Source organism: Heptranchias perlo, chromosome 22, assembly GCF_035084215.1.
Source record: "Heptranchias perlo isolate sHepPer1 chromosome 22, sHepPer1.hap1, whole genome shotgun sequence".
Classification (NCBI taxonomy): domain Eukaryota; kingdom Metazoa; phylum Chordata; class Chondrichthyes; order Hexanchiformes; family Hexanchidae; genus Heptranchias; species Heptranchias perlo.
The window spans coordinates 32,677,923-32,702,995 of NC_090346.1; the positions used below are offsets into that span (position 1 = coordinate 32,677,923).

General features: G+C 41.9%; 2 protein-coding genes and 1 long non-coding RNA gene across 5 annotated transcripts in view; 2 read left to right on the forward strand and 1 right to left on the reverse strand.

The window, feature by feature from the left end:
* LOC137340632 (uncharacterized) overlaps positions 1-6,520 on the reverse strand; it is a 74,422-nt gene extending 67,902 nt beyond the window's left edge. For all 3 annotated transcript variants that reach the window (XR_010966839.1, XR_010966841.1, XR_010966840.1), the window contains exons 1-2: positions 6,432-6,520; positions 6,084-6,207 (exon numbers count right to left, since the gene is read on the reverse strand). This is a non-coding gene — a long non-coding RNA (uncharacterized lncRNA). The remainder of the gene's footprint in view (positions 1-6,083; positions 6,208-6,431) is intronic.
* Positions 1-25,073, forward strand: part of rps15a (ribosomal protein S15a) — a 130,489-nt gene that overhangs the window by 40,642 nt on the left and 64,774 nt on the right. The gene's annotated exons all lie outside the window — the stretch shown is intronic.
* On the forward strand, positions 6,776-21,463 carry arl6ip1 (ADP-ribosylation factor-like 6 interacting protein 1). Its single transcript, XM_068003212.1, has 6 exons — positions 6,776-6,927; positions 10,722-10,855; positions 15,802-15,921; positions 16,960-17,077; positions 17,699-17,783; positions 20,666-21,463. Exons 1-6 carry the CDS (start codon positions 6,886-6,888, stop codon positions 20,782-20,784), a joined length of 618 nt encoding a protein of 205 aa, XP_067859313.1. The 5' UTR covers positions 6,776-6,885; the 3' UTR covers positions 20,785-21,463.

Consider the following 25,073-nt stretch of genomic DNA (forward strand, 5'->3'; position numbering starts at 1 on the left):
CAATCCAACAAGTCGTCAGATTCTTCTATTTAGAATCCTGGGTCAGAGCACAAGTAAAATGCAGAAAAGTTAAGAACTTGTGTAGTACGGGAGTGATGTATTGTCAGAGGTGGCATCTTTCAGATGAGATGTAAAACCCTGCCCCTGCCTGCTTACTCATGTGGACTTATGGCCTCAAGGCACTATTCAAAGAGCAGGGAATTCACCTGTGGTCCTAGCCATCATTCCTCTCTGTACCAGCACCACCATCAAACTGTTATTTGTTTACTTGCTGTTTGTGAGACATTGCTCTGCAAAATTGACTACCACATTTGCCTACATAACAATAGCGACTGTATTTCAAAAAAATAATCTATTAGTTGTAAAGCACTTTGGGGTCCCTGGTGACATAAGCTTGAGCGCAGAGGTTGGCAAAGAGAGAGTGAACCTCCAACGGAGTGAATTGTTAACAGTGAGGATTTTCATTGGGAATTTGGTGAGTGTGGGAATTAGGTGCAGAGGAAGAAGGAGATGCCAAATGATTCAAACCAAGGAACTATAAACCGATCTATCAACTTTTAAAACTTAAACGAAAAAACACATAAATGTTTTTTTAAAAAGACTAAGACTGAGCAAAGCATAAAGACAGGAGTCAAAAAGTGATGTCACCAGACAAGGAGGAGCACTGAGGGTGAGTCAGTAAATATTTAGTTCATTGGTTAATGTTTTTAGTGGTTATTGTTCTTAGTGGTTTGTGTCTTTAGTGGTTAGTGTTTTAGTGTTAGATAAACGGTAAATTGCCTTAAAGCTAAACAGTTTAAATAATTGTAGCTAACATGGCAGGACAGCTGGGGCCTGTCTCATGCACATCCTGTGCCATGTCGGAACTCCAGAACACTTTATGTGTCATGGAAAACCACATAAGCAGGAAGTGATGCCGTCTGCTCGAGCTCAGAGTTTCTGAGCTTGAGGGGCGGCTGGCGTCACTACAGTGCCTATGGGAAGCTGAGAGTTTTGTGGATAGCACGTTTCAGGAGGTGGTCACCCCACAGCTACAGAGTTCAGGCGGAGAGGGAGTGGGTGAACACCAGATAGACCAGGAGGATCAGGCAGGCAGTGCAGGAGTCTCCTGGGAGTGTGGCGCTCACAAACCGTTATTCAGTGTTGAATACCAGTGAGGGTACTGACACCTCGGAGGAGTGCAATCAGGAGCAAATCCACGGCACCGTGTGGAGACTCAACTGCACAAGGGGGCAAAAGAAATGTAGTAGTTGTTATAGGGGATTCGATCGTCAAGGGGACAGACAGGCGTTTCTGCAACCGCTAACGTGAGTCCCGCACGGTATGTTGCCTCCCTGGTGCCAGGGTAAAGGACATCACTGAGAGGGTGCAGAACATTTTGTGGGGGGGGTGGGGGGAAGGGGAACAGCCAGAGTCGTGGTCCATGTGGGAACCAATGACGTGGGAAGGAAAAGTGGTGAGGTCCTGCAGTCAGAGTTTCAGGAGCTAGAGAGGAAGTTAAAAAGCAGGACCTCAAAGGTAGTAATCTCTGGATTACTCCCAGTGCCAGGCACTGGTGAGTATAGGAATAGTAGGATAAGACAAGTTAATGCGTGGCTGGAGCAATGGTACAGGAGGGAGGGCTTCAGATTCCTGGAGCACTGGGACCAGGAGGGATCTGTCCAAGATGGACGGGTTGCACCTCAACAGAGCTGGGACCAACATCCTCGCGGGGAGGTTAACTAGTGCTGTGGGAAGGGTTTAAACTAATTTGACAGCCGGATGGGCACCAGAATGAAACATTAGAGAGGAGAAACAAGGTGCACAGAGGACAGGGAGGGATAAATAGCACTAGAGTACAGAATAATTCAGAAATAGGAGGAATCGGACAGGGGGCAAATGCACGGCAATCTAAGATGAGTTTGGAGTGCATGTGCGTAAACGCATGTAGCATGGTAAATAAGGTTGGTGACCTGCAGGTTTAAGTCGCCACTTGGGACTATGATATAGTGGCAATAACAGAGACCTGTTTCAAAGAAGGGGAGGATTGGGTACTTAATATTCCTGGCTACAGGGTATTCAGGAAAGATAGGGAAGGAAAGAAAGGAAGGGTGGGGGGGTTGTTGCAGTATTGATCAAAGAAACTATTATAGCACTGGAAAGGGACGATGTAGTCGAAGGGTCAAAGACAGAATCTATTTGGTTAGAATTAAGGAACAATAGAGGAACTATTACGCTACTTGGTGTATAGAAGGCCACCAAATAGTGGGAAGGAGTTAGAGGAGCAAATTTGCAGGCAAATTACAGAAAGATGCAAGAACTATAAAGCAGTGATAATGGGAGACTGGGACAGACTGGGACAGTAACAGTGTAAAGGGCAAAGAGGGGGAGGAATTCCTGAAATGTATTCAAGAAAACTTTTTGGAAAAGTGTGTTTCCACCCAACCAGGAAGGAAACAGTGCTGGATCTAGTTCTGGGGAATGAAGTGGGGCAGGTGGAGCATGATTCAGTGGGAGAGCATTTGGGGAACAGTGATCATAATATCATTAGGTTTAGAATAGTTATGGAAAAGGACAAAGAACAATCAAATGTGAAAATGCATAACTGGGGGAGGGCAAATTTCAGTGAGTTGAAAAGGGATCTTGCCCAGGTGGACTGCAATCAAAAATTGGTAGGTAAAACAATCATTGAACAATGGGAGGCCTTCAAGGAGGAGTTGGTTCGGATACAGAGCAAACACATCCCTACAAGGGGGAAAGGAAGGGCATCCAAAGCTAGAGCTCCCTGGATGACTAAAGATATAGAGATTAAGATAAAGCAGAAAAAAAGAGGCTTATGATGAATGTAAGGTTCATAATACAGTAGAGAAACAGGTTAAATACAGAAATTACAGAGGAGATCTAAAAAAGGGAATAAGAAGGGCAAGGAGAAAGCAAAAGAATAGATTAAAGGGAACCCAAAAGTCTTTTATAAATATGGGGAAAGAGCAGGGGAATTGGACTAATTGGATAGCTCTTTCAAAGAGCAGGCACGGGCACGTTGGGCCAAATGGCCTCCTCCTATGCTGTACCTACTATGATACCATGGTAAGACACAATATAAATTCAAATTGTTTCTTTAGATTGACCTTAGTGAGAAATACAGCTGAAGGTTGAGCAAGACTTGGAAGAATAATGACATATCTTGCAGAATTTAACAGACAACTAGACGCTATGATGCAGCCAGTAGCTCTCTATGGACACAAAGCGTAAAACACTGAAAAAGAGGGATACAGAAATGTTGGAAGCCTGAGGCATGGGGAGAATTCCATGAAGTCCAAAAAGGAGTAATGAACAGTTGCTTGAAAGGCTAAAAGTGAGAATAACACTTACCAATATATTGTTAAGCAAGGGTATTAAGGGTTACGGAACCAAGGCAGGTAGATGGAGTTGAGATACAGATCAGCCATGATCTAATTGAATGGTGGAACAGGTTCGAGGGGCTGAATGGCCTACTCCCGTTCCTATGTAAGAAAAGTTCTAAAGGTTTTCAATGAACTTTTCACCAACGGCATACATCAGAAACTATGCTTCCAACTGCTGCTGTATACAAGTCCCATTTTGGACTTGGAAAAAAGTCCAGCCCCATTTTAAACTGCTGATAACAGAACATGCTTCTTCTGCACCCATCGATTAGTGTAATCAATATTGACTACTGTCAGCAAATCACCTCTCATTACCAACTGGGATCAATGTTTTAACAAGTTTTTGAGTCAATAGTTGGACAAAAAACTACAAATCTATAAGATGGAAAGCATCGTTGGTCTGACCATTCTGCAGCTTCATCAATGACCTTCCCTCCATCATAAGGTCAGGAGTGGGGCTGTTTACTAACATTTTCACAGTGTTCAGCTTCATTCACAACTCCCCTAATAATGAAGCCGCCCGTGCCAGCATACAGCAGGACTTGGGCTGACAAGTGGCAGGTAATGATCATCTCAAACAAGAGAAAGGTCAGCCATCTCCCCCTGACCTTCAACAGCATCACCATCAATATTTTGGGGGACACTACTGACCAGAAGCTTAAGTGGACCAGCCATGTCAATGCTGTGGAAGCAAGAGTAGGGCAGAGGCTGGGTACTCTGACAAGTGGTTCATCTCCTTACTCAAGGCCTCTCCACCATCTACAAGGCTCAAGTTAGGAGTGTGATGGCATACTTACCACTCGCTTCGATGGGTTCAGCCGCAACAACATTAAAAAGCTCAGCATCATCCAGGACAGTAGTTCCCTTGATCGGCACTTCTGTCACTGAACTCAATATTCCCCCCCTCCACCATCAGTGCACTGCAGCTACAGGACGTACAATCTACAGGATGCATTGCAGCAACTTATTAAGGTTCGTCAACGGCATCTCCCTCCTCTGCAACCTTACCATCAAGAAGGACAAGAGCAGCATTGTCGTGGGAACAACATCACCTGCAAGTTCCCCTCCATCTCACTCACCATCCCGTCTTTGGGTTGCCAAACCTCCTGGATTGTCCTGGAGTCTCCAGGAATTAAAGATTAATCTCCCAGACACTGCTACAAGCAACCCAGGAGAAAAATCATAGATGCATTAAAAAGAACAGTGTGTTTTTAAAATTCTCTTTGAACATTTTTGTTTCTAGTTATAAAAATATTGGAGATGGGAAAAAGGCTGTTTGACCGACAGTCAAGAATCATCCAATCAGGCAACGAGGAGTCTGTTCACTTTCCAATTGGTGTAGGAAGGCGGGGATGGACTTGCCGTCGACCAATGGTGGAAGCGTCAAAGCGGGAGGTCTGGTATGGGTACTGTTGTTCATTCGCTCAGGGAGTCCAGGACAGTGGAGGCGGCCACTGTAAGTCGAGGCCCAGGGATATGGTCATTCCGGGAATTGAATGAAAGAAGACCAAAACTGTACACAGTACTCCAGGTGTGATCTCACCAATGCCCTGTACAACTGTAGCAAGACTTCTTTACTCTTGTACTCTAACCCCCATGCAATAAAGGCCAACATGCCATTTGTCTTCCTAATTGCTTGCTGTACCTACACTTGTATTTCTTGTACGAGGCCACTCAAATCTCTCTGAACACCAACAATTAATAGTTGCTCATTATTTAAAAAATATTTTGTTTTTCTATTCTTCCTACCAAAGTGAATGACCTCACATTTCCCCACATTATACTCCATCTGCCACCTACTTGCCCACTCACTTAACCTGTCTATATACCTTTGCAGTCTCGTTGGGTTCAATGACGTCTCACTCTCTCTCTTTCTCTCCCCCCCACCCCCACCTCAGCATTGCAGCTCCTGTCGGCAGCCAGCCTGTCAATCAGGAGCCGCCGGGCGCGAAACCCGGAAAGAACTTTAATCACCATCAATTGCGATCGGGTCGGAAACGGTAATTTTTTTAAAATTCGGGTTTGCCACGCACATCTTCACCCCCCGCCCCCCCGCCGCCGCCAACCCACCACCATTTCAAAATTGAGCCCTTTGTGTCCTCCTCACAGTTTACTTTCATACCTAGCTTTGTATCATCAGCAAACTCTATCATAGGAACAGGAGTAGGCTATTCAGTCCCTTAAGCCTGTTCCACTCTTCAATTACATCACAGCTGATCTGTAAAAAGAAAGACTTGCATTTATATAGCGCCTTTCACGACCTCAGGACGTCCCAAAGCATTTTACGGCTAATTAAGTACTTTTGAAGTGCAGTCACTGTTGTAATGTAGGAAACACAGCAGCCAATTTGTGCACAGCAAGTATGCAGCACAAGTATCATTGGTGTGCTGCATACTGCACAAGTATCATTGGTTCAACATGCTGTAGAGGGGTTTACATACCGCCAGAAAACTCATTTGAAACAAGTTGTGTGGAATCATGCTTGAGAATGTAATGGGAGATAAAATGTGAATTTTATGTGCATAGCGTCTATGAGTAGGAGATGTATACAGCTTTTTAATTTTCACTATGAGACTTTTACAATCAAAGAGATGATCAGAGAAGATGCTCTTGAAGCTGGTCTAACTAGAGCTTTATCCTGACTTGCCAGATGTTACCATTCCTTCAATGTCACTGGATCTATATCCTGGAGTTCCCTACCTGGCACCATCATGGGGAGTACCAGCAGCATAATGACTTCAGTGGTTCAAGAAGGCCCACCACCACTTTCTCAGGACAACTAGGGATGGCCAATAAATGTGATCTTACCAACTTCCCCTTGATCCTAAGAACAAACAAAAATACAAAATGCTAGAATCACACAAGCGACTGAACACACAGAGGGGTTACCGTTTGCAGTGTTCTGATGCTGGGGATCTGCTGCCTGTTACCAGCATTTTGTCTTTATTTTAGAATCAAAAATTATCACCGGCGACTAGAACTCTACCACAACTCGATAATATTTACAGCACGAATTGAGGAAACGTTTACTTCTTGTAAAAGAACTACCTGAACACATCAAACCGCCACAGCCAATTGCCAGGGTGACTGTACCAGGCGCTGCGCCCATTACCGCACCGACCAAACGCGGCTGGGCCTGTGAGGCGCCGCGCGCGCTCATTAAAAATATCAACCAATCAGAAGCGGCCTCGGTGAACGCAGAAACGAGCCAATCCCGAGCTAGAGTCGAGTCAATCGGCCAACGAGCAGCGGGGAACGGAGGTGCGCGCAGGATTAAACCAATCAGAAATGGCGAGCTGCGGTCCCTCACCGCCGCCCCCCCCCCCAGCCGCAGAGATAAGCCAATCAGAAATAGCGAACGGTGGACCCCCCCCATTGTAGAATTAAACCAATCAGAAGTGGCGACGCGGAGCATCCGAGCGGAGCGGAGCGACTGGACGGGCCGCGGATTGACTGTGACTGAAAGGCCGCGACGCACTCGGTCATTTCAAAAGAAGCACCCATGGCGAGCGGAGAAGGAGACAACAAGAGCGCCAACCTGCTGGTGAGTCGGTTATTTACAGCGGGTTTTAAGGTGGCTCCGATCGCTGATGTCAACGCCTCTGTAGCCGTTAAAAGCCCGGCCCTGTTAGCTCGTGTACCACGCCCCAGCCACATTTATAAACGTTTACATTTAAACCGGCCCCACGACTGCAGGATGCTGAGCAGCCCTCGAGGCCAGGCGTAGTTACAACTCCCTCCCTTCCCCCGGGCCCAGGCCCCGGCCCCAGCCACAAGGGCGTTCGAGTGAAAACGATGGTTTGTGGGTCTCAGTGTGACCGCGTTATTCTTCGAGGACCGTAAATCACAAAACACGACGTTCTCTCTTCCCCCTGATCCTGTGTCCAAAGATTAGCTGCGATTTAAAAATTGAACAATAGGTTCTCTGTCTCAGGAAACGGCTCAAACCTGCGTGTGTGCTCGGTGTATTAAATCTAATTTGGCCACTGAAGTAGTACGTTGCACATAAGGGCGCTGCCTAGAAGGGAAACGGAGTCCTGTATCTGTCGGTGAGACCAGATTTCACACTCTCCTGCTGAATCATGCTGTTAACCCTCTGGTGCGTCATTCAAGTGGGAGCCTGGCCAGAGGCTTCCCTATGGAGGGAGGGGGCAACATTCAAAGCTGAGCTAATTCTGTTCGCACCAGATATACGGATCATACTTTCTGGTAGGGTGGAGCAACCAGGAATGGGTACCCTAGCCCGCTTTGCTTTTCCTTGTCCCTAACTTAAGGGACTGAAGAGTTGTAGAACCCCTACCACCGAAGTGAAATCAGCAAAAACTTGTAAATATATGGTGCATGTCACATCCTCTGGATTTCACAGCCAGTGAAGTTCGTTTGAAGTGTAGCCACCGTTATGTAGCAAATGTGGCATTCAGTTTGAGCCCAGTGAGGTCCCACAAAACAGCAAATTAGATAAATGACCAGTTGATCTATTTCATTTGAGTTTTTTGACCCTGAGCTTCTGACCCCATGTCCTGTACATCACCAAGTCTGTGTCTGTAATATTGCCCTATCCTATCTCTGTAACTTCCTCCAGACCTACAAACCTCCAAGAACTCTATGTTCCTCCAATTCTGGCCTCCTGTGCATCCCCAATTTCCACCACCAGTCCTAATATCTCTATGTGGCTCGGTGTCAAATTGTCTGATAACGTTCCTGTGAAGCGCCTTGGGATGTTTTACTACGTTAAAGGTGCTATATAAAAGCAAGTTTTTGTTTGAAGCATAAATGTTGGCCAGGACATTGAGAATAGTGCCATGGGGTCTTCTGTGTTCAATTGGACAGAAGTGGTTTAACATTTTCTGGTGAAACTGCACCTCTGACGATGCAGCACTCCCTCAATTCTGCACTGAAATGTCAAGTCTGTAGTGGGGCTTGAACCCATGACCTCCTGACTTGGATAACAGTGCTACTACTGAGCTAAGTCAACATATTTGAATAACTGATGCAGGAATTTAATCTGTTCTGTATGGCACAGTTAAATGGTAATACTCTTGGCAGTGGAGGAACAGATACATAGATCTTTAAAGGTGGGAATGCAGACAGAAAAGGCCACTTTTAAAAGGCTAATAAGATTGAGTTTTTATACATTGTTGCTTTTATATTCAATGAACTGTATGGCATTTGCACAAAACATTGGTTGGGCCACAGTTGGAATAGTCTATGCAGTTCTAGGCACCCCTTTTATAGGAAGGGTATTGGAGCCAAGGATAGGGTACAGTTTAAAAAAAATTGGGGCTTTTGTTATCTATCAAAATTCTTTATTCCAGAAAGGTTTTTAAATTTTGATCACATGACCTTTATTACTTGTTCAGTCAGCTGATTTCTGCTGACACAGCATATGCTGTTCTGTGGGTGATTTAATTTATTTTTTTGAGTGTTTAATTGAAATTTTCAAAGCTTGCAGTGAGTAATGGTTGATTCACAGTCTAGTCTTTCAAATCAGTAATATACAAAGGGGTTATGATGTCATAAACAGTAAGAGCAAAGCTCAGGCAATGTTAGTCACTGCAAACCCAAGGTGCATTGCTGATTTGAAACATTCTAGAGTGTAATTCTTCATAATATATAAAGACATGTCAAACGTTTCTAAATTGGCAGGAACAATGTGGTGGGCAACAACAGATTGCTTCTGATTTTGTATCATGTGATTAGGGCTAAAATGATATAAGGAATACCATAGTTTCTATATTAGATCAGTACACTTCAACAGCTCATTGTATTTTGCAGGTTTGTAATCCCCTTTTCATATATTCGTGTGCCCAGAGCTAGCTTATAGCCAAAATTAAATATTTATCTTCAGTAGTTTTAATTAATCACAGAGGGTTCCAAAAACTTTGGACGTATGCGCCAGGTGATGTGAAAGTTTTGTAATGGTGTTAGCAGTGCTGTTATTACCACGTTCAATTGCCAAAAGCGATGTTCCCTGATTATGTCATCTTACAAAACTAGAGATTTTTGCAGCCATTGAACAGTTTTTAAATTACAGAAACTTTAGAAAATTTACATCTCAAATATTTAGTGAAGGTATAATACAGCCCTTTTTATTGTCTATATGGTAATAAAATTGTGTAACTATAAATAGGTTCTCAACAGTTTGGACTCTTTGTTAAGGCATATTTATCAGCAGCTGTGTGGATGTTTGCCTAAAGCTTGATACCTGCTTACAAACCAAGATCTGGTGTGATCTAAAATAGATGGCTGTTACAGTCCAGACCTAAAATAGATGGCTGTTACAATCCAGATCTAAATAGCTGGCTGTTAGAATCTGCTATCCTTGTGATCGTGTCCTGTTTTAATTTTAGCTACCAGCCTGCTAACATTAATCTGTTTAATCACTCCATCCTAAAAAAAAAAGCACTTCATAGGTTTGCCTTGACTTGGACCGTCCTTTTTCTTCTTTCTCTTCTCGTCCTCCCTGCCAGTTTTCTCTCTGTCTCTGCAGAAGATGTTAACCCTTGCTGGGTGCGATCCCACAGGCACCAGGCATCCTCCAGTACTTCACCCATGTGGCTATTGTTAATGTTGGAGCCTTGACTGTGATTATTGACAGTCTATCTGGGTTAATTACAGCCAAGTATGACCGTATCTTCGCCTAATTTCTTACACACCTACAGTTCCAGCTGGGGTTGTTGGATAGTAATCAGGAGCAGGAAGCCTGGTAATCAATTCCAATTGTGGCACCCCAACTACTGTTTAAGCACAGATTGCATATTACAGCTGAGACTTTTTTTATGGCTCATTTCCTCACTGGATAAACTCCCAAGCCATCAGGAAGCCGGGTTTTCTTTTCAATACTCAAATTTGCCAAGATGTGTATTTTGTGTGTAGATTTTGGAGTTTCACTGGAAAAGCATGGTGTAATCCAGATGTACAGCTTGGGGTGAAGGGAAGCTGCTTCATGCACAAAGGAAGTAATCTAGTCTCTGGGTTTAGATGATGTAAATTGTGTGAAAGTTCAACAGTTGGGCATCAACACTCCTGAACAATGAGGTGACCTTGCAGCCTTGAAGGCTAGCTAAGGTATTTGGCCAGTATGCTTCACAGTATTGTCTGATGTTTGTACTATACAATCAACAATTATGACTTGATTACTCAGACATCAAATATTCAGTTTTTTTTTCCACTTTGCAGTATAATTTTGAGAGGATGAGCAAGTGCTTTTGGATGAGTTATGCGTGTTCTTTTAATACTAATTCGGAACATTACTATATCCCATTCACTGCTGCTTGTTTCATTTATCCCTTGTTACAAACAGTGTAAAAATCACAATGATTTCTCTTGATTTCGCAGGCTGCAGAAACTGCTCAGCTTGAAGAGCATTTGGAGGGTTGGGGAGAAGTGATGCTAGCTGCAGATCGTATCGTGCGCTGGGAGAAGCCGTGGTTTCCTGCTATAATGATGCTTGCTGTGTCAGTGGTTTTTGTGTAAGTATTAAAGAACAACAAATTGCATTTATATGGTGCCTTTAATATAGAAAAAGTCACATTATGCTTTGCATGTGTGTAATTAGAGAAAAATGGACACTGAGCCAAAGAAGGAGATATCAGGAGGGGAAGCTTGGTCAAAAAAGTGGGTTTTAAGAAAGGTCTTAAAGGAGGAGGGAAATCAAGCGTGGAGCCTAGACTTCTGAAGGCATGGCCGCCAATTGTGGGGTGAAGGGGGGGACGGCATGTACAACAGGCCAGAGTTAGAGGAATGCAAAGATCTGGAGAATTGCGGGGCTTGAGGAGATTAAAGATGTCTATGTAAAAACCTGTATGTTTATATAACAGAGCTGGTGAAGTCAGTGTTGTGAAGACGTATATATGGTTGTAATACAACTTCACTTATACAACAAGAAGTTGTTACATTTATATAGCGCCTTTAACGTAGTAAAACATCCCAAGGCACTTCGCTGGAGCGTTATCAAACAAAATTTGACGCCAAGCCACATAAGGAGGTATTAGGACAGATGACCAAAAGCTTGGTCAAAGAGGTAGGCTTTAAGAGTGTCTTAAAGGAGGAGAAAGAGACGGAGAGGTTTAGGGAGGGAATTCTAGAGCTTAGTGCCTAGGCAACAGAAGATGCGGCCGCCAATAGTGGAGCGATTAAAATCGGGGATCCGCAAGAGGCCAGAATTGGAGGGGCGCAGAGATCTGAGGGTTGTAGGGCTGGAGGAGGTTAGAGATAGGGAGGGACGAGGTCATGGAGGGATGAAGCCTTGCGGTGACCAAAGCTAATGATACCATAGTGTAGCATTAGAACATAAGAAATAGGAGCAGGAGTAGGCCATCTGGCCCCTCGAGCCTGCTCTGCCATTCAGTAAGATCATGGTTGATATTCTACCTCAAAGCCATTTTCCTGCACCATCCACAAATCCCTTGATGCCTTTAATATTTAGAAATCTATCGATCTGTGTTTTGAATGTACTCAATGACTGAGCCTCCACAGCCCTCTTGGGTAGAGAATTTCAAAGATTCACCATCCTCTGAGTGAAGAAATTTCTCCTCATCTCAGTCCTAAACGGCCTACCCTTTATTCTGAGACTGTGAACCCTGGTTCTTGATTCCCCAGCCAGGGGAAACATCCTCCTTGCATCTACCCTGTCAAGCCCTTTAAGAATTAGGTATGTTTCAATGAGATCATCTCTCAATCTTCTAAACTCTAGAGAATACAGGCCTAGTCTACTCAATCTCTCCTCATACGCCAGTCCCACCATTCCAGGAATCAGTCTGGTGAACCTTCGTTGCACTCCCTCTATGGCAAGTATATCCTTTCTTGTGTACAATTTTTGTCTCCTTACTTAATACTCCAGGTGTGGTCTCACCAAGGCCCTATATAATTGCAATAAGACATCTTTACTCCTGTACTCAAATCCTCTTGTAATAAAGGCCAACATACCATTTGCCTTCCTAATTGCTTGCTGCACCTGCATGTTAGCTTTCAGTGACTCGTGTACAAGGACACCCAGGTCCCTTTGAACATCAATGTTTCCCAATCTCTTACCATTTTAAAAAAATACTCTGCATTTCTGTTTTTCCTACCAAAGTGGATAGCCTCACATTTTTCCACATTATATTCCATCTGCCATGTTCTTGCCCACTCACTTAGCCTATCTATTTCCCCTTGAAGCCTCTTTGCATCCTCCTCACAACTCACATTCCCACCTAGTTTTGTGTCATCAGCAAACTTGGAAATATAACATTTGGTCCCCTCATCCAAATCATTGTTTTTTTGTTGTTAAAGTACTGCTGTTTTGTAGCTTGTAAGAAATACAGAATAATGGTTAGTGGATCAATTTTAAATTGACCTGGAACCTATATCTGGGCTTGATATGTTTCCTCCTTGTTCCTGCCCCTGTGGGTAAACATCTGGAAAATAAATTGTAATGTGGAAGTGTTTGTGCCACTTGTAGGTGAATGTTCTGTATCTGACTAGCCATTTCTTTTTCTGTGCCAGCAAACTAAAGGCAACAGAATTGGTCCTAAAATGGAGCTATAGAGCCACATTCATATTTATAGAAGAGCTATTCAAAGCTTCTACTGATGTCCTGACATCTTTTAAAAAGAAATAGCTTGAACCAATTTTTGGTTATTTCTAGTTTTCTTCCCTTGCCACTATATTCTGAAAAAGGCAATTGATGCTTGGGTATTTGTAATGCATGGTGGCTGTGACCTCAGTACCATGTCCAAGTGTCCATTGATATGTGACTTGAGCCAGGGTAGTAAATTTTTGGTGGCAAAGCCATCTGATAATGCAGTTCATCAAATCTTTTCATGCGTGTATGTTTTAGCAATGGTTACTAGGTAGGAGCAGGATCAAAGACTAGTGTTGGTGTTTTCCTTCCTCGAGGTAATGCCAAAGGCAAATGTAGCCCATTACATGGCTGAAATTGACTAACTAGGTACAGACCAAGGGCCAACCATGGAATCTTCCTGATCTATATGGGGTGCACTTACTCACTGAGTCTTCACTGCATTGAGAATGTCTTGTTTGCAGATATAAACATGTAGATAACTTAGAAACAAACAATACTCCAACAGTCTGATTTGAGCACAAGTATAGAAAGTTAATACAACTAGATTCCTTGTCTCAAATATTTTATTTTGACAAGCTAAGAAAACCAGTTCTCACCATTACAGCAGTAGTGCTTAGGATTAAGATCAAAATATGTTATGACCACTAGTTGAGAAGCCATTAGTTTGCAGAATGTTCTGCCATCCCATTTATTCTGCCATAAAACTTCATTCAATTGGAGTGTCCTTCTGTGAGCTAATGTACTGCACTGTTGTGGATTTCCTGCTCATTAGCCTGTTGGCACTAGTCCCAGCTTAATCCTTACAGCAACACTGATACAGTACCTACCCAATTGATTTAATTATCATGGCCCAGAAAAAGCAGAAAACATGAGCCTAGAGTTCTTTAAAAGTTGATGTTGTGTGAAGTACTGTGCCACAGGGTGCTAGAATTTCAGTTTAAATCAGCAGTTCTCCACGGTTCAAATTCCTGAGCTTAGCTATACTTTCGACAGTTATACAGACACTTCAAAAAAAAAACTAAGGGTTTACCTTTTGGTCAATTTTAGTAACGTAAAGACTTGTGGGGCGTTCATTAAAAATGAGTAGCATCTACAATTGTAAGAAGGACCTCATCTTAAAAGATGTCTTTAATCAATGAAAACAGTGTGGCAGCTAATGGTTTGCTGTGCGCCTTCCTTATACTGATCAAGCACGATCAGTGAACCACCAAATTAGCTGCTCTTTGGTTCTGTGGATAGTCATCTCTTCACAAGACTACTACAGGGTAACACTAGATGGGGTGGATTTTGTTTTCCTTTTGTGGTAACCAAGTTGTCTGCTAGTTTCTCAGCTGTGTTGATGGCAACAGATGATTGCAGTCAGTATCTCACTTTACACTGTAATATCAAGACATGTAGTTCAAATTTAGCAGTTTCCATGTAAAGGATGGGGAAAATCTCCAGAAACAAGGCAGAACAGCTATTTTTCCCCCTTAAACATTTGCAGTCATGGCACAGTAAAATCAAATACGATGCAACAGATGAATACTGTTTATATTTTGCTTAATATATTTAAAACTGTTCATCCCATTGCAAAATTACTATCAACATTGTTTTTTTTGCATATGTTTACTGTGGTGTACAGTTATTTGTTGGCACTGTGCAAGTCTTTCTTTGTTTATTTGATCCCTTTTGTAGAGTTAGTCCCTGATCCTTTGGCTATATATGGGTATAAAGTTACACTTTACATCCCACATCACTCTCCAGAGCTAGTGCAGCTTTAAAGGAAAATCTGTTTATATGTAAATTGGATGTCTGATTTGCTTCATTTTTGAATCCATCAACTCTAGATTTGTTTGAGCTTTTTGTCTTTGTGGTATGGTCACTTGGATACATACCATGGAGCAGCATGGACTGCAGTTTAAATACATGTTCCCATTAATTTGCATATTTGACTGCTGATACTAACAGACCTTTTTATTCTGATTTAGGATTCATGCACCGATAAGGCAATAGTGCTAAGAATAGTCTTTTCCAAATCTCCAGACTTTCAGAATTCAAATAGGGCAAACTAGCAAATAAAAAATGAGTGCAAGGAATACTGAGTTGCTTGGCCTTTGTGGGACAGATTGCCAGGGATTGATTGGATCAGGGATTGGAAAGTGGGGTGGGGGGGCATGCATGGCCTATAGTTCCACCATCCCAGATCTAGTCCAGAATGTACTGTGCAGTGTAAAAACTTGTCATAGAACTTTAAAATCTAGTTTTTACATTAATCCTGCCACTTATGTAACATCTCACATAATTAATTACTTTTGAAGTGCAGTGACTGTTATGTAGGCAAACATGGATAGTCATTCTGTGCTAGCATATGAAAAGGGCAAGAAAAGACCTGTGGCCAATTTGGGAAAAACTCTGGGACATTCCTCTCCAACTGCCTAAGACAATCATACAAGGCTCTAAGAGATCACAGCCCATAACTCATAATCACGACAGTGAACCCTTCTATAAGTGGAAATGTCCTCTTCTCTCAGGAACTCATCAATTTCTCTTTTAAACGGCAGTAGCAAATCTGTACCCACTGCATGTTTTTGTATTCTGTTACTTGCTGGCATCTAACCCAATTCTTTGTCAACACCAGTTTCTTGCCCAGATTCACTTTAAAACCTGGAACCTGCCATTGCAAGTGCACGTTGATTATTCTGTGAGTACTTAGGTACTGATGGAACCTTGAAGTACATCTTTAAATTCTGTATCACTACATTCTGCTGATAACTGAATTGTCACTTCATTTGCCCCCACCTCCAGGATTGAATTAGATTGTATGAAATAAACAAGCACATTTAATTTCTTAAATGTGGTTTGCCTTCACAGACTAATCTACTGGCTGGATCCTTCAGTGCTGACTGGTGTCTCGTGCGCTATTATGATGATCTGTTTGGCAGATTACCTTGTTCCAACTATTGCTTCCCGAATGTTTGGCTCCAATAAATGGTGAGAAGCTTATTTAAAACTTTCAGTAAATTGTAATGCTTTCGTCAATCTGAATTCTGTTGTCCACCCCTTTATCAAAGTCTGTAACAAAGGGAGATTAACTAAATTTGTAAGAAGTTCTATTTATTTTCACAATTAAACACTGGTACTGGGTTAGAGATCTTTTCCTGACCTTTTAGGGCCAAAATTGAATTCAGTCCAGTGTGATCGGATGAAGCTTCCTGTTTTAAGGCAATTTTTCCTTCCTTTTCTGCAGGTGCTACCTTATGCTGGGGGATAGTTTCACAGGCAGCAGCATTCCAGGCTGGTCCTGGCTATCCTCACCAAATGTCCATGTGCTTGTTTCAGCAGGGTCACTGGAAATCAGTGGGAACCTTAGCTGATTTTTTTAAAAAGTTATAGGAAAATGGGCAAATATGTAACAATTAATGGTCCTGGTATAAACACAAAATGTTCTTAACTTACTTTCTTTACAAAAGAGAAAAATTGTACATTAGTTTTTGCAAACCACTTTCCTTGTCCAGGGATGCTGAGGTGGTTGTACTGTCACCGCCAACTTCCTACCTGAGATTAGTTAACTCAGCACAGACTAGGAATTGAATTTGGGGCTCGCTGATCTGTATGGCTCATTATGACACGTGGTAATGTATATACCCACAGGCAGGGGATTCCAAGGCTGTAATTTTGCTAATTACAGCAGCTGCGTCTTAACCCTAATATCAGGGGGTGTTTGAGAAGCCTGAAAGTACTAGATAAAAGGAGGGGGGAATATCCATTAACAATAGACCATTAAGATAACATAACATGTAGATTTTTGCCAAGCATTTTATAATGGCATTTGGAAGCAAACTACTTCTGAGTATGAACTGGAGTATGCTATAAAACTGATGTTCCATGTCTACTTGTCATATCTGGAATGCTTGTTTCTGTAACCACCTAAATTTGGAGGTGGCTTTTTTTTAACATGTTAATGTGGAAGTTGTCACATAAATATTTGTGTAGTTCTGAAATGTTTAGTTATTTTACTTGGATCAACAGGACTACAGAGCAGCAGCAGCGATTCCATGAAATCTGCAGTAATTTAGTAAAGACCCAACGTAGGATTGTAGGCTGGTGGCGGCGCCTTTTTGCTCTGAAGGAAGAAAAACCCAAAATGGTATGTATCGTTCCTCTTTCGACTAATGAACGAATTGTAGTTTGTTTACAGTTTATTCCTGTTGGAAAAACTAATTTAATTCCTATTGCTTTGTATGCATGTGATCATTTTTAAAGGAGGATTGGATGCTTTGCATCGTAAATCATTAATATGATTCATATTAATTACTGGTTGACCCTAATCTATTCCCACGTATGTATGTATAGAATAGAAGCCTGAATGCAATGATCAAATACTAGGATTCAGATCCTTAATTGCAAGCCTCCTACCTGGTCCTCTTTTATTTGCATATAATTTTAAGAATCTGTTTTTCTTTCATTTGCTCCTGTGGGAGGCATCTGGCCTTTACTCACATCAGGAATTTGGCAGAATTGGAATAATACCTGACTTGATAGAGCGATGCACTGTCCAACGCTTTTTGCCAAATAAACTTCTTGTCCTACCAGCCTCTGCAGTTGTCCAGGATCACTGCTGATCAACTTGCAGTGTGGATTTTTTTCTTTTTCTGCCTGTAAGCCAACCCTTGAAAAATGGAGGTACACTGCCTGTGTCTGGGAACTATAGAGGAATTTCACCAATGGCATAATTTCTGAAATGTAATTTCTACATTCTTTACTCTAGTATTTCATGACTGTGGTTAGCGTTCTCTCTGTGGTGGCTTGGATTGGGCAACAGGTTCATAACCTCTTCCTCACCTACTTGATTGGTAAGTTATCCAGTGAATCGGTAATTCATTTTTGAATCTGGGAGGTCTGCATTAGAAATAATTACAGGCCAAGAGGTAACAATTGGTATGCATTTTGCAAGTTTTACGGGTCCAAAATAGGTGCCACAAAGTTGAATTCTGCAGCATGAAGTTCCATGCCTGAAGTGGGCGTGGCGCCATATTGGTTTGGGCACTCAATGGGTGTTTCTGGTGGCCACCTGAAACAAACACAGGTATTATTTAAATGTTAACAAGGGTCCCGCGCCTGAATCAGGACCCTTTTGTGAAATTCGTCTATGTACATCTGAAACATCACATCTTTAACCCGCCCAGCAAATCATAGCGGGAACAATCGGTAAGCAGCTTTCACGAGCAGTATTTAAAGGCACCCGTGCCTCCATCAAGGTGGGGGAGAGTGCTGGTAATCGGGAGAAGGAAGGGTTGAGAGTACTGGGGCAACAGGTAATATAAGGCTAAGCAGAGAGTAATGATAGATGAGTTAGGAGGCTTACATTAGCTATCTTCATGAGTTCATTGAACTTTTTCCTACATTGTAGCATGTCCTGGGGGGTGGGGTGTGTGATACTTCTGGCACTGACATGCTGTGCCACCTCTGCCCACTCATGCCTTGCAGCTTGCCTTGATATCTTCCTGCCACCTGCTGAATAGATGTCATCTCTCATCCCATCTACCTCCAGTGCAGTGTCATAAAAAGGGGGGATCCTTGCTTGTGCCTGCCATTGTCCACAGTCCTCTATTATAGTTGCCTGCAGCTAAACTGCACCTTAGAATTTACAGCACAAACAGGCCATTCAGCCCAACTGGTCTGTTGGGCTGAATGTCCAGTGGCCAACTGGCAGAGGTGCAGGCTGCCATTAAATATTACCAGCAATGCGTGATATTAATGCCTCCCTCATTAGGCAAGCTGCCACTGAACATTTGCACTGTCACCCCTCCTATTTTATTTTAATTAATCAGGGGAGTCAATTTGGGGCCTTCGTTGCATCCACGTGATGGGGAGCGCGCTCCGAGCGTGGTGGCATACACTCTACGCCCGAAAACACGCTTAAATCAATTTCTACCCCTGGGTTCCTTGTGCTGAAAAAGGGTTTTTTGGTATGGGGGTGTGCAGAGTTGAAAGTTAACTCAGTTAAATTAATCTACTGAAAGGTTAACCAGGTTTTTTAGTTTTTACTTTTGTACATATTTTTCATTAATTCTGGAACCTATTTTGATGTCAGTGGCAGTCGATAATAAAAACTTTTTTGTTTAGTTATTTGGGGTTTTACCTTTTTAGTGTGAATTACATACAAACATATGAATTTAGAGCAGGAGTAGGCCATTCGGTCCCTCGAGCCTGCTCTGTCATTTGATAAGATCATGGCTGAACTGATAGCGACCTCAACCCTACTTTCCCGTCTACCTACTATAATCTTTGACTCTTGTTAATCAGGAATCTATCTAACTCAGCCTTAAAAATAGTCAGTGATCCAGCCCCCACCGCTCTTTGGGGAAGGGAGTTCCACAGACTCACGACACTGAGAGAAAAAATTTCTCCTTGTCTCCATCTTAAATGGGAGACCCCTTTATTTTTAAACTGTGGCCCTTAGTTCCAGTCTCTCCCACAAAGGGAAACATCCTCTCAGCATCTACCCTTCTAGTCCCCTCAGGATCTTATGTTTCAATAAGATCACCTCTCATTCTTCTAAACTCCAGTGTATACAGGCTGAACATGTTCAACCTTTCCTCATAAGATAACCCCCTCATTCCAGGAATCAGTCAAGTGAACCTTCTCTGAACCACCTCTAAAGCAGTTATGTCCTTTCTTAAATAAGGAGACCAAAACTGCACATAGTGTTCTAGATGTGGTCTCACCAAATGCCCTGTACAACTATAGCAAAACATCTCTACTTTTATATTTCATTCCCCTTGCAATAAATGACAACATTCCATTTGCCTTCCTAATCACTTGTACCTGCACACTAACTTCTTGTGATTCATGTACTAGGACACCCAGATCCCTCTGTACCTCAGTTCTGCAATCTCTCCATTTAAATAATATACTGCTTTTCTATTCCTCCTGCCAAAGTGGACAAGTTCACATTTTCCCACATTATACTCCATCTGCCAAATTTTTGCCTGCTCACTTGACCTAACTATATCCCTTTGCAAACTCCTTATGTCCTCTTCACAACTTACTTTCCTACCTACCTCTGTCATCAGCAAATTTAGCAACCATACATTTGGTCCCTTCATCCAAGTCATTGATATAGATTATAAATAGAGGCCCAAGCATTGATCCCCGTGGCCCTCTGCTCGTTACATCTTGCCAACCTGAAAATGACCCATTTATGCCCACTCTCTGTTTCCTGTTAGCTAACCAATCCTCTATCCATGCTAATATGTTACCCTACACCATGAGCTCTTATTTTGTGTAGTAGCCTTTGATGTGGCACCTTGTCAAAAGCCTTCTGGAAATCAAAGTACACCACATCCACAGGATCCCCTTTATCCACGTTGTAGCTCTAAGCAACATAAAGTTATAAAACTGAAGTGGTGAGGGAAAAGAAGTCTAATAACATTTAAGGGTATCAAATGTATTTGTGAAAATCTAGCCAGGATTTGAGAGTGGGCTTTGTTTTTTTTTCTGGGGTGGTGGCTTGTATTTCTATCTACAACAGTAATTTTGAGACCTTCAGGATTGATTAATTGCATAACCCCTCTGATAAAATTGCTTTTTCTCACTTCCTCTTTCTTTTTCTCCTCCAACCCCATTAATATAACTTGCCAAATCTATTGAAGACAGTTCTTATCTTCTTCTAGATTCATGCAGTTCTTTAGTTCCTTTTTTATGGTGTAAAACAATCTCTCGTTGTTTTCAGTGAGTTTCATACTGTTGCTGCCTGGACTGAATCGGCATGGAATAATCACAAAATACATAGGAATGGCCAAGCGGGAAATTAACAAGCTACTGAAGCAAAAGGAGAAGAAAAATGAGTAATGAAAACTGGAATTGTTGCAGTTAAATGATTTAATTACTGGTGACCTTAAGAGCTGGCAGTCTTTTTCCTGAATCAACAAACGTCTAAAGCTCTCAGTATGTGCTCTGCTACAATGTCTGTATGTGGAGAGGGACGAGAAGGCAATGTGTGTGTATATAGTAAATGGGCATGATGTTACAAAATACTAATTAGGTTTTGCTTCTCATTACTTTGTGGATGGTAATCTTTTCAGATCAGGAATTGCTATTTAGTTTTAGAAATCTGTTCTCAACTGATATTTTCCCCCTTTTTTGTGTTGTATTTGTGATTTTTGTTTTGAAATTTTTTTTAAAAGCCATGATTGCACTGGAAGTTTAATTAGAAACTATTCTTTGTTACATGGAATTATTGAATTGCGTGATATCTGTGCAATGACCTGCATTGTTGATTCTTGCTAGAGCACTCGCATGTAAATGGAAATTTGTTGTCAGCAGAAACTGTATATCTGATATGACTACTGTGTGTAATTGTATGTTTTAATTCACATGTAAATAGGACTGTCTTTCACTCTGTATAAATGTTTTTGTGTATATTTGTGGTGAAAGTACATTTAGTTGTGTTTTAAAACTGTGTATTCTCTTGAGGCTTCTCACTAAATAAAACCCCAAATAGGTGGCTTACACTTGGAGTAAACATAAATCAGACTTAATTCATCTATCTAGTGTGAATAATAACCTAAAGCTAGCCCAACCCAGAGGAAGTATTCAGCACATCTAGCCTCTTTAGTACATATTCCACCATCCTATTCTCATGCAGTCATGTCATTAGCTGGTTCTTTCTTTACTTTTTATTGCACTTAAGCACATGGCTTGAGTGCAGGTACATTTAAGAATTTTACCTTTACAAATATTTAAGGTGGAGAAAGGCCTTTTTTGATGCCTGTTATTCAGTTGAATATTCACTGGTATCCCATTCCTCTTTGTGCTACTTTTAGTGATGCATAATCATGGACTCTCAAGTTTTCTTCTTTAGGCAGGTGAGCCACAACAGAAAATCCAAAAGGGAACACTGTTTTGAGGGTGCAGTGACATCTTTCAATCTGTATTCTTCAGCTGTATTGATAATGCACAGATGACTGTCCAGGGCCTTCATTTCCCTGCACTTAACTCACCAACAAGATATTTGTCCAATGCTGCTCTTTTCTATCTTTTTAAAAAATGGTTAATCCACAGCTTTACTATCTTTGCCCTTCCATTTCCTAGGATGGATAACTAGCTCGGTTTTTAGCACTTCACATTGAGTTACTATTTGAGGAATGAAGGTCCTACATAAATTCAAGTTTTTATTTAGTAGATAAAAGTACCTCAGATGGTGAGCCTAGTTGACACAGACCTGGAAGATCTCTTTGCTGAATTTAGCCAGTCTAAATGGAGGTGCTATAAATTTTGATTGGCTCTGTTTCCTGTGTTCGAAGGAATTCTGTAGTTTGCCCTTTTCAATGAGATTACTGTGGGCCTTTGAAGAGGAAAGGCTGTAATCTTTGAAATGACACTTGCGTGTTAGCTAGTCAGCTACTTCTAAGATTAAAAACTATATTAAAATTTAAGTGTAGCATTTACAAATTATACATTTTAAGCAAAAATTTATTACTGTAAAATGTTCTAGTACAGTTTAATACATTTGGGAGTTAATGCCCAAAACAAGGTCTAATGTAAGGGTCTGCCACCTTGTGAACTGAGATGAGTTCACAAGCCATGAAAGCAAACACTAAGTAATCAACATCTCAACTTAAGACTGCATGTGGATTATTCTTTGCAGGGAAGGAGTCTTGTTGGGATGGCTTTTGTACAAGAACTATATAATCAAATATATAGTGGTGCTGCCTGACCTGAGTGTGTTCCAACATTTTCTGTTTTTATTTCCGATTTCTACCATCTGCAGTATTTTGCTTTTGTTGTAATGAACAAATATTACCTTGCAATTTGAATAGTGGCACCATGATTTATTAATTGCATGTTGCTGGGGAATAATTTGCACATGAGTTTTTACACTGAAAAAGATGTTATTGAAATATATTAATATTTTCAATGAAGTATCAATGTTCCTATCAGAACATACAATATATAATTGAGTTCTGAAATAGTAGTTGGTATACTGAATGTCTCCAGTGAGGTGGTGGCACCAGTCACTACCAGCAGCTAGTTTCAGAAAGTGATTTCAAAAAACAAACAGCTGCTGACTTATGTAACAGCTTTAGCAGTACATGTTTGGGCTACACTCTATGGTATAGAATAGTTTCTGTTACAAAAGTCCCTGTTTTTTTTTAAATGCTGAAAATGGGCTGGAATTCTGCTGGTCTCCTGCTGCAAATCTGACAGGAGCCATAGTTGTACCATGTCTGTCATTTCTGGGCATTTCTTCCATCTGCCCTTTACAAGACAAATGTCGGCAAGGAGGCAGAGCCTCTCCAGGATGGCAGTTTGCGCTACTTTGGTTCAGTTGGGACCTTGCGTTTCGGTGGAGGCCAGTATGTTTGTTGAGGTGAGATGTACAGACCTCAATTTTGCCTGGACCTCGTTGGTAGGGCCCACATCTGCCAGGGAAGGAATCTGGATCCTGAAATTTTTGAAACAACTCGTGTGGGGATGGGGTAGGGTTGGGGGTGGGGGGCGGGGTTTACGAACACCTGGGTAACCATCCTCCTCCCCCATCGCTCAATGGAAGGCATACGATAGTTTCTGGCCATGTGGGGCAGGCAGTTGACAGAGCTGCACCTGTAGTGGCAGATACATGCTAATTAGGTGCCTTCCCATTAACCCTGAAAACTCCCAACAGGGTCAGCACTGGAGGCACCAGTGGGATCGTGCCCAGAGGATTTTTGGCCCCAAAGTGTATCCACTACTGGGGAGGAAAATAAAACTGATTAGTCACTGATGCCATGTAGATAAATAAATATATTGAGAAAGATAATGATGAAGGGCGAGGACTTGAAGAGAAATAATTTGCAGGGTTATGGGGTGTGGGGCTAAATTGGATGGCTCTTTCAAAGAGCCGGCACAGGCATGATGGGCTGATTGGCCTCCTGTGCTGTAAGATTCTATGAAGGGGAATGTGGGCCCATTAAAGACACATGCAGGTGAAACTAATGGACAATAAGAAAATGGCAGACTTGTTAAATTATTATTTTGTATCAGTTTCACAGCGGAGGAAGAGAACAAAATACCAGCAGTACAAAGGAACCTAAAAATAAGTCAAGGAGAGGAACTTAGTGGATTTAATATAAGTTTTAAAAAAAGCAAATGGCGAAAATAAAGGGATTAAAGATACACAAATCTCCAGGACGTGATGGTTTTCACCCCAGGGTATTAAAAAAAGGGAGGATATTGCAGATGCATTAGTCATAATTTTCCAAATCTCTCTCGATTTGGGAATTGTGTCTTTGGATTGGAAAATTGCAAATGTTACTCCATCATTTAAGGAGGGAGAAACCAGGTAACTACAGACCTGTCAGTTTAACATCAGTTGTGGGGAAATTACTAGAATCTTATCATCAGACACACAGTGACTGAGCACTTGGATATGTATGAAGTAATCAAAGTGAGTCAGTGTAGATTTGTGAAGGGTAGGTCATGTCTGAGTAATTTAGTTGAATTTTTTTTAAGAAGTCACTAACATAGTGGAATGTCTATGGATGATGCCTATATGGACTTCCAGAGGCATTTGATAAGGTTCTACACAAGGGATTATAGTAAAAATGAAAGTGCAGAGAAATTGAGGTAACCCTGTGACATGAGCTGGGAGGTAGGAGACCGAATAGGGATAAAGGAAATCTCTGGTGGATATGCCAAGAGTTGTTTCCTGGGGATCTGTACTGGGGCCTTGGCTTTTCCCCATATATATTAATGACATAAATGAAGGAATATAGAGAGTTATATATCCAGAGTGGTGTGTTGCCCCCCTGGTGCCAGGTTTAAAGATATCACTGAATGGGTGCAGGAAATTCTACAAGGGAAAGGGGAACAGCCAGAATTAGTGGTCCATGTTGGAACCAATGATACATAGGTGGGAAAAGGGTTGAGGTCCTTAAGGCAGACTTTCAGGAGCTAGGAAAAAGATTAAAGAACAGGACCTCAAAGGTGGTAATCTCTGAATTACTCCCAATGCCATGTGCTAATGAGTACAGAAACAAGAAGATAGTGCAGGTGAATGTGCAGCTGGAGAAGTGGTGCAAGAGGGAGGGCTTCAGATTTCTGGGGCATTGGGACCTGTACAAGCTGGATGGGTTGCACCTGAACGGGGCTGGGACAAA

Coding starts and splice junctions, on each gene's coding strand:
- arl6ip1 (XM_068003212.1), top strand. CDS start 6,886: ATGGCGAGCGGAGAAGGAGACAACAAGAGCGCCAACCTGCTG. Junction 6,928..10,721: donor ACAAGAGCGCCAACCTGCTG/GTGAGTCGGTTA, acceptor TTGATTTCGCAG/GCTGCAGAAACTGCTCAGCT. Junction 17,784..20,665: donor CTTCCTCACCTACTTGATTG/GTAAGTTATCCA, acceptor CGTTGTTTTCAG/TGAGTTTCATACTGTTGCTG.